This window comes from Phodopus roborovskii, unplaced genomic scaffold (assembly GCF_943737965.1).
Source record: "Phodopus roborovskii unplaced genomic scaffold, PHOROB, whole genome shotgun sequence".
In the NCBI taxonomy this organism is placed as follows: Eukaryota; Metazoa; Chordata; class Mammalia; order Rodentia; family Cricetidae; genus Phodopus; species Phodopus roborovskii.
In genome coordinates this window covers 668,510-682,443 of record NW_026125902.1, presented here as the reverse complement: position 1 = coordinate 682,443, position 13,934 = coordinate 668,510, and the positions used below count along the sequence as shown (strand labels likewise).

Genomic DNA, 13,934 nt, shown 5'->3' with positions numbered 1-13,934 from the left:
CTAAGGCCCTGGGTTAGTGTTTCAGTATCACACATGAAGTTGCTCAGGTATGGCTATATCTGATTTGCCCAGCCAAACTCAAACTCACCCAGGGCTTAACAGAGGGACCCTGTGGTAAGATACTCTAGAAGACCTAAATCAGCCCCAGAACTTGATAATTATTCATGTTATAAAACACCAAACTAATTTGAAAAAGGCAACCCAAAACCACACACAAGTAATTTTTATCATGCTGTTTAATTGAGCACAGTTGCCTAGAAAGGCAAGAGTACAAGTATTTCTCCAGCATGTCTCCTAGAGACCACTTCACCCACTGCTCTGTTTGGCTGCTAGCCTCTTGTCTCTCTCTTCAGCAATGGTGAGGCGGATTCCTTTTCCTCGGGGGAGAGAAATCCATGCTTTGTTGCCCTAGATGAAAAGAATGAAGACTCCATTAGCACAATAGTATAGTTGGCCTTTCATTTACTGGAATTAAAGAGTGACATGCTGGCTGTTGGAAGATGTTTCTGAGACTCAGATTACGATGCTCTTCATACCCAACACCCCCAAGTTCACTGTGCAGTTGGCAAAATTAAGGAACGCATCAAGAGGATCATTTATTTCTAAGAATGCATCAAAGTGATAGGGCTCCTCAGTTCAAAGACAAAGATGCCCAGCACTGCCCACACCTCCACGTATCCATAGACTGCTAGGAAAGGAAACCCAGGCTTACCTTGCCAATAACAAAAATGTTAGAAAGCCGGGTGGCAAAGCTGTTGCCATTGGCATCTTTCACATGAACCACATCAAAAGAGCCAGGATGTCTCTCTCTGTTGGTGATCACACCAATTCTTCCCAAGTTAGCACCTCCAGTCACCATACACAGGTTACCTAGGCAGGAAGAAACAATCAGCTTCAAGCAAAGCACAACATAAACTCCTAGTCGCCAATGCAACAAGGAGTGCAGGTGTTGAACAAGATCCCAGCCTCAATCAGCAACACTGCATTCCCTCCCCAAACAAAAGCCAATCCAACTTAGTTAGCCCTTCCAGTCTACTCCCCCTCCCCCAGGCATCTAACTGCTTCAGGAACTTCTCAGGTCCTGGTTATCTTTTGCCTGGGTAACTTCTTTCTAATCCCAAGGTACAGTTTTGCAACTGACAGATTCCAGGGATCATGTTAGCACTACTAAAGATAGCCATATCACCATTAGCTTTCCTATATTTTATTCTGACAACCTAAGTTGTTCAGCCTGGTCTTCAACTTTGGGCTCATTCATGTGTGCCTCCATCTTGATTAGTAGTTTTACACTAATAGGACCAGTATAGGAGCAGGTGTTTATCATACCCCTCCCTCAGTCAGACTTAGAATAAGCAGGTAGAAGAGTGAAAATGAAACCCTCAAAAGAACCTATACCCAAGCCCCAAAGCTTACATCTAAAAAACCCTCAAAAACTCTTACAAGTCACCCAGGAAACAGAGGATGCTTACCAGTGTCAAACTTGATGAAGTCGGTTATTTTGCCTGTCTCCAAATCAATTTGAATGGTGTCATTCACCTTGATGAGGGGGTCAGGATATCGAATAGTCCGAGCATCATGGGTCACCAGATGTGGGATTCCTTTTGTGCCCACAAAGATCTTTCTTACTTTGCACAACTTGTACTAAAAGCATAAAAGCAGTAAACAAATTTAGTCTAGATTATATACACCTTGTTAGTTTTTAGGTCTCAATTCACTGGCTTAAAAAAAAAAACCACAGCCACATCTTATACACTGTTCCACAAACAGCACTGTATAAATATTAGCAGTTGGTCTAATCAACAATTATTACGAATTATTTTGTCATGTGGCAGTGGTGGCACACACCTTTAATCCTAGCACTTGGGAGGCAGATCTCTGCGAGTTCAAGGCCAGCCAGGGAGTTCTAAGACTGTTTCACAGAGAAACCCGGTTAAAAAAAAAAAGCATGCAATTCAAATTGGTATGTAGTACTTGATATGCTTAAATGGACAGTTCCTCCAACCTACTGAGAACAGGGCAGCACAGAAGCTATACCGATTAAACTAACCTTCATTCATAACCATTAATCCAGAAGTCTCAAACCTTTGTGAAAAACCACCTAAAACTGAATTAAACACACACACAAAAAAGCCAGTCTCCTGCACCCATGCCTCCACCCACCCAAAGTAAAGTTAGACCCACAAATAGGCATGGCCAATAGGCCAACTAGATTAAGTCAATATTGTTTTTAGTTCTTTGTCAAAACAAATCTCTAGAAACGTGTCTTTCTAAAAGATGACCAGAAGTCATGCTGCAATAGCCACAAAAAATAATCTCCAAGACTAACCTTTACAGAGGCTAGAGGGGCCGGGTGGAGAGCATGTGCTCACCATGAGAAACGGAGCTCAATCTGTACCCAGCACCAAAATAAAAGCAGGACCTCACTCAAAACATATCTTTATCTCTAGGTGCATGGTAATCTGCCGATCTACCTCACTCCCACAATCAGGCATCCCAGGCTCTAACTTAATTTCCAATCACCTTGGCCTCCTCAGGTGTAATACGATGAACAGCAAAGCGACCCTTGGTGTCATAGACCAGACGGAAGTTCTCTCCAGTTTTGTCAATGCTGATGACATCTGATATCAAAGAATAAAGTTACCATAGTGTTCCATTACCCTCCCCAATGAGCAACTAGGGGCAAACCCCACTTTTATGACTCCCCATAAAATTCCAAGTAAATAGGAATTTGGTTTTGAGAAGTTATTCACAAGTTTGTTCATCCCCAATAAACCAGTGGCCACTACCAATTTTCTAAACACTCACCCATAAATCCAGCAGGGTAGGTTATATCGGTCCTGACTTTGCCATCAATCTTAATGAAGCGCTGCATGCAAATCTTTTTTACTTCATCTCCAGTCAAGGCATACTTAAGCCTGTTTCTTAGGAAAATGATCAGAGGCAGACATTCCCTCAGCTTATGAGGGCCAGTGGATGGACGAGGTGCCTGCAAAAAATTTTTAAGTGTCATTTTAGGAAAACCACTCACAGGATTCACTCAAACCTATCTCCTAATGTGAGCTCCATGAAGCAGATAGGACTATTATCGCACCAAAACTTGGGCTATTTAAAATCCCACAGCGTTTTCTCCTTCTTCAAAAGATGAGGTATGCCAACTTTGAGGCCTGAGCCTATGTATCCATTTAAGTATACTATGTAACACGCGGAGAAACACAAATGTATCAAAATTGAGGTAGGAAATGGGTCTTTAAGAGCAGAGACAAAGGTCCTCTACATTCAACTTCATAAACAAAGAAGCTAGTTAAAGGATATTTTAAAGGCAATTAATACCAAGACAATACTTACAAACACGCCGGTCAATTTATCCAGCATCCAATGTTTTGGAGCGGCTACACGCTTCAGATGTTTCTTGGGACCACGAGCCTGAAGGAAGTTATAATTGAAACATTGTATCAGGTCCTTTCAACTAACTGATTACAAAGTCTACTGTGTAAATTCGTTAACGAACTGACTTTCACATTTTTCTGGTCAGCAAAATGTGGGTACTGCTTAAAGGATGTCCAAGTAAAATGTAGAAAAGGCAGATACGAATTAACAAGCTGTACCTAGTGCTTCACTACACAAACTACCTTAGTGGTTTCAGTCTTTCACACTTAGACCGATACTGCTTAAGTGTACTTGCTCACAAAAACTCTATCCTTTTTTATGGCACCATGCTTGTGAAGTGCACAGCGACAGAAAATTGCTCAGGACGTTATCTCAACTGTCAATCAAAAAGTACAGTACTATAACACAGCCAGCCGGACATAAGGTTTCTGGCACAGAAATCTAATCGCGGCACTACCACGTGTACTACTCCTTTGTATACTAAAGGACTTGTACCAACTTTCACATTCAAAAGCGGAAGGAAGCCTTTTTAATTCTTTGTACGGAAGTTTACCCGCTACATAATGTAGACTTGCCGACAAGAATGGAATGAGCAAGAACCTTCTCCAAGCAAACGCGGCGCCCACCTGCCCCAAGCTTACAATTTGCACTCTCGGCCCTTTGCAGCTACTGCCTACCAGGAAAAACGTTTCTCCAAGGGCTCGGGGATGTGTGATCGAGCCAAAGGCCTTGCTCTCTGCGACAGACTTCCCACCCTAGCCCAGGCCACTTAACTCCCTCGCTGCAGAGCCCATCACTGCCAGCCCGCAGCAGCGCTGCCTTTGCCTCCACCCTGCAGTCGGCTGCACGAGCCCTGACAACCCCAGCTAGCCTCCATCAGGGAGGATGGAAGCCGATGCAACCCAAGAGCCCGCTATACCCCTGCCTTACCATGGCTGCGCTGGGAACGGAAAGAGACTCGCCTTCTTCCGGCGAACGAAGAAATTAGGGTCGGAGGCTGCGCGCGCCGGAGCCTGGGATGCTCCGCCCAGCCTCAGCTTTTCCCAGCGGGCGGGGACTCTCTCTTGCCATCTGCTGGTGGGAGGTTAGAGGTCCGAATTTGGGAAACCGAGGTTGAGATTCTCTGGCTGGTTCTCTGCCTTCTTCTCTTTGTGCTGAGTGCCTTTTCAGGCTGAGTGGAGAGTGCTAGGAATGCCCAGACCAACTGCACCAGACATCTGCCTGCAAGAATGCTTCTCCAGATGTTTGGGTGATAAAAAGATACATTTTAATACTTGATACTTTTCTTATACATGGTTTCCTCATCTTTCAGAATTCCTGAGCCTGCCTGTCAGTCAATCAGCCCCATACTAAGAGATAGGCAGAGCTAAAGGTACTTTTCTCTTTTCTTTTGTGCATATTTGATGAAGGAAATAGACCATCCAGGCTGAGAGGGTAGGATATCCTGGCATCCTGCCACATCCATTCCTGTATAACGCATTTGGAAGTTGTCATACTATATGGGAAGAGAGAGTGGCTGGATACCTAGCCAGTACAGGTCTGCTTTCCTACTTTGAAGCTGTCCTTCATTCTCCATTTCCTGCTGTGAAGGAACAGAGCCCTCTCAGTTACCTGTGGCTTCCCCCTGGTAGGTGAACTCTGCCCATACTAAACCCCAAAGATCCAATCCCTTCAAACTATTATGAAGGGAGAATTTTTCCCTCTCATCTCCTCTCCTCTCCCCTCTCTCTCCCCTCTCCTCTCTTCCTCCTCCTCTCTCTCTCACACATATGTGTGTGTGCATGTGTGTAATTATATAATCATATATATGATTCATTGGAATTAATGGCTGCTGGGGAAGAGTCACTTCTTCATATCTACATATACATGGATAAAATATGCACATATATGTGTATATATAATTATTTTGAGATGGAGCCTCATTATATAACTCAGGCTAGTCTCAAATTCATGATTCTGACAGTTGAGTGTACAGTCACTCACCACCTATAGTCTGTGTAGTTGGTGGGTTTTTTTTGCTGCTGTTGTTCTGTTGTGTTTTGGAGACAGATTGTCTCTAAGGCTAGCTTTTCACTTTTGGACTAAAGCAATCCTTCTACTTCAGCCTATCGAGTGCTGAGACTACAAGCGAGCAGACTATATATGTATTTATTTCTAATTTAAAAAAATCTTTATTTTATGTGCATTGATATGAAGGTGTCAGATCTCCTGGCACTGGTGTTACAGACAGTTTGTGAGCTGCCATGTGGGTGCTGGGAGTTAAACCCTGTTCCACTGGATGAGCAGCCAGTGCTCTTAACCACCGAGCCATCTCTCCAGCCTCCTATTTTTAATCTTTGAGACAGGATCTTCAAGACAGGCTAGGCTGCCTCCAACTCAAGATCCTCTTGCTTCATCTATGTAAGTGCTGGGATTATAGGCATGTACCACTATATAATAATAATTATTATTATTTTGCTTTTTTCAAGACAGGGTTTCTCCATGTAGCCCTGGCTATTGTGGAGCTTGCTCTGTAGACTCAGAGATTCGCCTGCCTCTGCCCCCCAAGTGCTGGTATTAAAGGCAAGTGCCACCACCACCAAAGCTTTATCTTTATTTTTAGTTGATATATATCAACTGCACAGATGTATGGGGCACACTATTGCATGCCTATGCATGTATATAATGTATAATGATCCGCTCAAAGTAATTGCTACATCTTTAACCTCCAACTTTTATAACTTCTTTGTGTTGGAATCATTCGGAATCCTCTCTACTACTTATTTTGAAGCATTCAACCAAATACTTTCTATCGTCACCACCCTATGGTACGTCCACTAACCATTCTCTTTGCATCCTTTTCAGGGTCTGGTAACCAGTATTCTGTACTTCTTTGTGGTTAGCTTTTCATGGAATTAATATCATTTTTTAGGTTTATCTATTTTATTTTTATGTAGATGAATGTTTGCTGGCATGTAGTCTGTGTACCACCTGTATGCCCGCTGTCCCTAGAGGTCAGAAGAGAACCTTGGATCCCCTGGAAATAGAGTTATAGATAGTTGTGAGCTGCCATGTTCTGGGAATTGAACCCAGTTCCTCTCCAAAAACAACTGCTCTTAACAGCTAAGACATCTCTCCAGCCCCTTTATTTTATTTTAAAAGAAATAATATTATAATGATTCTCTGACAATTTCATGTGTGTGTGTGTGTATATATATTTTGGTCATAGTCACACACCCCCCATTTCCCTTCCCTCCTCCCAGACAGGGTTTCTCTGTGTACCTCTGGCTGTCTTGGAACTCACTCTGTAGACCAGGCTGGCCCAAGAGATCCACCTGCCTCTGCTTCCTGAATGCTGGGATTAAAGGCCACCACTGCCCTTCCCATTCCCCTTTCTTATCCTATTTCTGCTCCTTCTGGAATCCTCCTTCTTCCCAACACACTCCCTTTGTACTTTAATGCATTTTTTTTTTTTATTTTTGGGTTGTTTGTTTATGTGTTTGGGACAGGATCTCACTATATTGCCCTGGCTGGCCTGGAACTCATTATGTAGACCAGGCTGGCCTAGAACTCACGGACTATCTGCCTTTGCCTCCCAAGTGCTAGAATAAAAGGTATGCATGGGTAACCACACTTGACTTTCTTTAGTAGATTACTGAAGTAGCTGGGTGTAGTGTCACAGAGCTACTTAGTGAGACCCTAGCGCAAAACCAAAACAAGCTCCACAAAACTCAAACAAAAAGCCCACTGAATTTAAAATTTACTTGCATGTGCATGGGTATAAGGTTGTTTACTGGATCATGGGCAACTTAATGATGATAACTACATCCCTGAAGACAAATGACTCTTCAGTTGCCTTTAATGTTGGAAATTGGCAGCCTGCAGACCCCGCCCCCTGACGATGGGCGGGACATGCATGGCCACGTCATCATCGTTACAGGGCTGCATAGGGACTCCGTTTCCCTTTTAAAGCAAGCGCGCCCCCTCTTCCTCTCTCTTCCTCTCTTTTGCTTTGTTTTCCCTCTTTCTCTCTTTCTCTCCTGCTTTCGGTTGACCACCAGGTACCCTCCTCTTCTTTTCCCCTTTCTCTCTCCCCCTCTCTCCTCTTCTGTTCCTGCTGCCTCTATGTCTCTTCCCTTCTCCCTTACTCCCCTTTCTAAATAAACGCATTTAAACTCTATCTGCCTGTCGTGTTATTCCATCTGCCTCGGCGGCTCGGTCACCCTCACCTGCTATGGAACCTACTATGCTCTCCTTACCTTGGGACCCAACTACTTGGGACTCTCACCTGGGACCACTCACCTCCCACCCCTTCTCCACCTTTTATTCCTATAACTGTAAGGAAAGAACAACAATTAACAGCCAGCTGATAGCTCTCCAATTAAGGATGGGGGAACTCATGAGGCCCTCCTCCATCCAATGCTGAAATGTTAATGACTGGATCTTTCACAGGTCTTGGGCAGGAAACCACAGTTGTTGAGTTCATGAGCACACTGGGCCATTTCGTTTCCAGAAGAGAACACCCCTCCCATCCTTTGGTTCTCAAATCCCCTGGGGCTGTGTGTGTGTGTGTGTGTGTGTGTGCGCGCGTGCGCACACACACGCTATTGTCCCATTTCAGTCTGAAAGATACACATTTTGGAGGCTGGCTCTTTCAAGACTGCCTGTGGACCCCATGATTCGATTCCTCAGCTTGAAACTTCCATGAGCAGCCCAATCCTCTTCATGGTAGTAATCCTACTATTTGGCTTTAGAGATGCCTATAGCTCTGCTCTCTTGGGCTCTGAGAGCTGCCAGGCCCCTTGGGTCCTCCTCAGACAGGGTAAATACCTCATTCTCATTGCTCCAAAACTTAGCTACACACTTAGCTCAACAGTCAGGAAAGAGTGATTGGTTGCTTGCTCTCTGCTAAGCTGAACATCCCTAGGACAGAGTTGCCCTAACTCATTCAGGCAGACCCTTTACCACTTCTGGAGAACTTGGCATTTCATCCAGCACTTGGTAAATACCTGCTTGTTATGGTGGAAGCTTCACCCCAGCCCCTGGCATCCATACAGCCAAAGAGTCTGGGATATTATGGTGGAAATTCCACCCAAGCCCCCCTTCCCCATCTCTCTCTCCAAACCATGCTGCATCTTAGAAGCCTGCCAAATGATGACCCCTCCCCTAGAGATGCCCAAGACCACTTTCCCAGAGTATTTAAACTGCCTCCCAGAAAATAGATGGGTGATTTTCCGGTCTCTCTTTCCTGTCTTCTCTCTGGGGTGCTGGAAAGCCATCCAGGAGTGTTGTAGCCATTAAACATGGGCCTTTTCTAATTTGGTTTCATTTGGTCTGATTTGGATTGTTGTGTCAGTGTAGAAACTTTTCACTGCTGAATGAATAAATTGAGTCAACAGCCTGCTCATCTTGCCATCCTACTATATTATTCCCCCCACTATGGGACAGAGTCCTGACTCAAGAGGTTCCATTGTACAGATCTCCGTCTCTGCATTCTCTTTACCTATTAGTAGTCTGCAAAGGAACAAAAGAAAAAATGTTTTCTTAGCTCTTCTCCATGAGACAGTGTTATGTAGGAAGGACAGGAGTCTTTGCTTAAAACTAAGGGAACATCTATAGTAAATTCTGTTATAACTCATTATTGGAAAGGATCAATTAAGTTGGGCATGGTGCCACACACTTGTGATCTCAGCACTCTGCAGGCTGAGGCAGCAAAGAGGATTGTGAGTTTGAGGCTCTATGGTGAGTCCTTATGGCAACACACAAACCCATCAGGGGCAATTGACTGAAGTGGGGCACTATAAAGAAAATGGAGGGGATGAGACAATGAAGGTTGTATGCTTTTAGTCTTGGGCTGACCGTGAAGGGAGTGGTGTAGCTATCAGGATACAGGGAAGAAGGTCAAACACTGTGGAGCACACCTGTAGTCTCAGCACTTGGGAGATGGAAGTAGGAGGACCAAGAGTTCAAAGGTATCTTTGTTGGCTTAACAAAATTCAAGACCCACATGGATTATCTGAAAGCTGATTCAAGAAAAGAGAAAAGAGGCAGGAGCTTATCCACGTAATGAGTGATAACCATGGGACTTCCATTTAGAAAGGACAGGAGAAATGGCTGGCCAGAGCTGTAATGTAGATCAAAATCATACAGTCTGTTATAGGAAGTGTTGGGGAGATGAACAGCCTGATTTCTTGCCTCCCAGGCTGTTGGTTTATTTGTTTTTATACCACAGCTTGTCAAAGGACTTGAGGGAATCAAAACATCCTTTTCAATACTTTTTCTTCTCTCTCAATTTATATTTATGCACAAATGACATTATAACAATAATAAAGGGAATTTGGAATATGGTAAGTAAATTGCAAATAGTACCTCCCCAAACACCCTAAACACATCATCTGTCTTCATTTGTTCCATCTCCTGTTCTTTTTCTGATCAGCTTGTGTACATGCATACTTTTACATAATTTTAGACCTAGCATACAGACCATTTTGTATTCTGCTTTTATTATATTAGGAACACTTTCTGAATTACTACATAATTTCCATAATTATCATTTTAACAGCTGCATCATATTTCACTAAGTGGTTACCCCATAATTAACAAAAGTTCTCTTTTGTTGAAAATTAGTTTCCTTTTCTTTACTTCTTTACTTTTTCTTTATTAGGAATATTGCTATGGTGGACAGCTTCTTTTAATAGCTGTTTCTTTCAGCTGGGTTATTGTCTTAGAATAAATCCAGGGCTGAAGGAATTGCTCAGTGGTTTAGAAAATGTACTACTCTTTTAAAAGTTTTTTTTTAAAAATTTGTTTATGTACACTGGTGTTTTGTTTACATGTATGCCTGTGTATTAACTACTTGATTGCCTGCTGCCCACAGATGCCTTCAGATGTATTGGGTTCTGTGTGATTGAAAGGTACAGACAGTTGTGAGTCCTCATGTAGATTCTGGAAACCTAACCTGGGTCCTCTTGTAATAGTAACCAGAACCTTAACCACTGAGCTATCTCTCCAGCTCAGTATGTACTGCTGTGTACCAGAGGTAGGTTCCTAGCACCCATGTTGGGTGGCTGACAACTACCTATAGCTTTAGCTGCAGGGGGATATTCCAATGTCTCTATAAGCACAGCACTCAAGTACTTATATATACACACACATAATTAAAAATAATAAAAATCAAGAAACCAACAAATAAGTAAAAAGAAAAATCCATTCTTTCAACTTCCATTTATTTTTTGTTTGTTAGTTTTTTGAGACAGGGTTTCTCTGTGTAACAGCACTGGCTGTCCTGGAATTCATTCTGTAGACCAGGCTGGCCTCAAACTCACTGAGATCTGTCTGTCTCTGCCTCCCTAGTGCTGGGATTAAAGGCGTGTGCCATCACTGCCGGGCTTCAACCAACTACCATTTATTAAATGCCTACTCTGTGTCAAGATCTATATTATGAACTAGGGATGGCGAGATGACCAAAACTCAGCTCTTGCTTACAAAGAGCTCACATTATAATGGTAGAAGCAGGGGAAGAGAGGAACCTAGCGGAAAGCTGGCAGAAATGAGCTGGTGATGAACCAGGTTGGGTCTTGGATTGGACTTCAGCCTGGAGGTACACAAAGGTAGGTGCCACTGCTGCATAAACCATAGCAGCACAGAGAAGGCATGGTCAGGGTTATTGTAGCCATTCAAGTAAGAAAGAGACCCATGAGACCCAGATCTGTGACTGTGGGCCTAGAGCAGCAGGGCAGATTCAAAAGGCATTGCAGATGAAGTAATGACAGGATCTGACTGGGAAATGATGGATGGTGGGGGAGGTCAGTTAGGGACAAGGAAGTAATTAGGGTATTGCCAAGTTTCTGGTTTGTTGTATTTGCCTAAACCAGGAGGCAGCAGATCAGCATACTTGGGGAAAAGGGCAAGGAGGTCTTTGTGTGTGGGACGAGGGTAGAAGAACCCTTAGCTTGTAGGTATCTTATATACAGAAGCCTGAACTGAGGTGTGCCATCTTAACCAGAGGCTCGATTCAGAACTGGCACATCCATGATGTGTCCATGGGAATGACTGGCAATAACCAACCATTAAAAGGGAGTGATGGGTCTAGGGATGTGGTTCTGCATAGGTCTCTTGGCTAGCACTTGCAAGGCTCTGGGTTCTGTCTTCAGCACTGCAAAACAAGTCAAGACCCAAACAAGGAGTACTATGCTTAAAGCTTCTGGAGTTTCTTTGAGTAGCATCTGTGCTTTGCTAAGAATGTTTCCCAGAGGAGCTTTGCAATTCTACCACGCTGATGCCAGTTCTGTAATTGCTTACTTTAAACTTTTGCTAATGTAATTTGTTTTAATTTGCACTAAAAAACCACGCTAGTGATGTTGAACGTTCTACCAGATACTTGTTTACTCATTCCATTTTCTTCTGTGTGGAGTGTCTCTGACTGTTTACCTTTGGGAAACAGGGGAGGGGCTTGGTCAATTTTCATTAGTTCTTTATAAACTGCAGAAGTAAATCTTTTGTCATATGTCAGCTTTCAAGCTTAGCTCAAATATCTACTATATAGAGGATTCTCTTTCTTAGGCTTTTGCTTTCAGTCTTACTGTGTAGTCCTGGCTGGTCTTGAGTTCACAGATTTGCCTGCCTCTTTCTCCTGGGTTCTGGGGTTAAATACCACTTGCAGTTCTATCTTAAAAATATATTTAAGCTGTGGGTAGTGGTGGTGCATGCCTTTAAACCCAGCACTAGTGAGTCAGAGGAAGGAGGATCTCAGTGAGTTCGAGGCCAGCGTGGTCTACAAAGCTACACAGAGAAACTGTCTCAACTCCTCCCCCCCCCCCCACAAGAAACAAACCAAAACCAAAAAAACATATTTAAAGCCTTTATCAATTTAGGGTTGACAAAGAGTATTTTTAAAATAATTTATTTCTTTTTGTTTTATGTTCATTGGTGTTTTGTTCACATATATGTCTGTGTAAAAGTGTCTGATTGCTTGAGACTGGAATTACAGACAGTTGTAAGCTGCCATATGGGTGCTGGGAATTGAACCCAGGTCCCCTGGAAGAACAGTCAGTGCTCTTAAGCACTGACCTGTCTCTCCAGCCCCAAAGAATATTTTTGTATCATATTTTGTGTGTGAAGTATGTATAACAAAGTTAATACTTCATCTAAATTTTAAAAAATAATTTACTTGCTGGGTGGTGCACACCTTTAATCCCAGCACTTGGAAGGCAGAGGCAAAGTGAATCTCTGTGAACTCAAACCCATCCTGGTCTACAGAGATAGTTCCAAGACAGCCAGAGCTGTTACACAAAGAATTCCTGTCTCGAAAAACAAATAAAAAATAATTTATTTGTTTTTATATGTACAAATACTTTGCTGTATAAATATCTGTGCACCATAGGTGCACCTGATGCCCATTAGAGGACAGAAAAAGGTGTCAGATTCCCCAGAACTTGAGTTACAAACAGTTGTGAACTGTGGGTGCTGGGAATCGAACCCAGGTCCTCTGGGGGTGCAGCAAGTTTTCTTTAACAGAGCAATCTCGCCATCTCTCCAGTTCCTCTTTTTTTCCCTCCAAAGGCTTGTTTTGTTTTAATGACTGATCCACCTGAGGCCACAGGCAGCCCACTATGTACAGACACTAGGGAAGCGTTATTTCTTGGTCTCTTCCTCCTTGGACAGAGTCTTGATGATCTCCTCCTTCTTGGCCTGGAGACGTTCCTCCCGGCGCTCTTGTGCTTCCTTGGTCTTAGACCTGTGAGCCTCAGCCTTGTCAGCCAGGAGCTTCTTGCGGGCTTTGTCTGTCTTCAGCTTTTGAATGCGCTCCATGAAAATCTTCTTGATTTTGAAGACGTTCCCTTTGACCTTCAGGTACAGGCTGTGGTACATATGGCGGTCAATCTTCTTGGATTCATGGTGTTTCCTGAGAAGTAGACACAGGATCTGCATCCTTCTCAACCAGGTCACCTTCTCGGGCATTCTCGCATTGGCAGTACCCTTCCCTTCCTTATGCCCATATGCCTGCCCTTCCGTGGAGCCACAGTGTTTTTCCTGCATCGGCCCGGGGAATGCAGTCATGGGCTTCCGGAAAATCAGCCCATCTTTGATCAGCTTCTGGATCTGCTGATGGGTGTTGGCATTGGCGATTTCATTGGTCTCATTGGGGTTCAACCAGACCTTTTTACCACAGCGGAGGACCCTAGAGGCAAGCCTCTTCTCTAGCCTGAGTATACTCATGGCTGCGGATGTAGCAGTGAAAGGAAAGAGCTTCAGTCCCTCTTTTTTTTTTTTTTTTTTTTTTTTAGACAAGCAAACACCACAGAATCTGTTTTAGGTAGACTAGCTAGCTGGTAAACACTGCCTGGAGCCTTCTGTCTCTGCCTCCTCACTGCTGGGATTATAGATGTGGACCACATCTAAGCTTTTACATAGGCCCTCATGCTTGCACAGAAAGCCTTTTCCTAATGAGCCATCTCCCCAGCCCCCTGCCCATTTATCCTCCCTCCCCCCTTCCCTCCCTCCCCCACTTTTCTCGTTTTTCAAGACAGGGTCTCTCTGTAGCCCTAGTTGTTGAGATCCATCTGCCT

General features: G+C 43.7%; 1 protein-coding gene and 1 pseudogene across 1 annotated transcript; both read right to left on the bottom strand.

The window, feature by feature from the left end:
- Positions 1–218: 218 nt before the first annotated feature.
- Positions 219–4,420, bottom strand: Rps4x (ribosomal protein S4 X-linked). The gene is made up of 7 exons (XM_051178941.1): positions 4,318–4,420; positions 3,346–3,423; positions 2,806–2,986; positions 2,521–2,618; positions 1,470–1,641; positions 713–870; positions 219–408 (listed from the first exon to the last, which is right to left on the bottom strand). Exons 1-7 carry the CDS (start codon positions 4,318–4,320, stop codon positions 307–309), a joined length of 792 nt encoding a protein of 263 aa, XP_051034898.1. The 5' UTR covers positions 4,321–4,420; the 3' UTR covers positions 219–306.
- An 8,504-nt stretch (positions 4,421–12,924) lies between these two features.
- Positions 12,925–13,584, bottom strand: LOC127217944 (60S ribosomal protein L19-like; annotated as a pseudogene).
- Between the last annotated feature and the right edge of the window lie 350 nt (positions 13,585–13,934).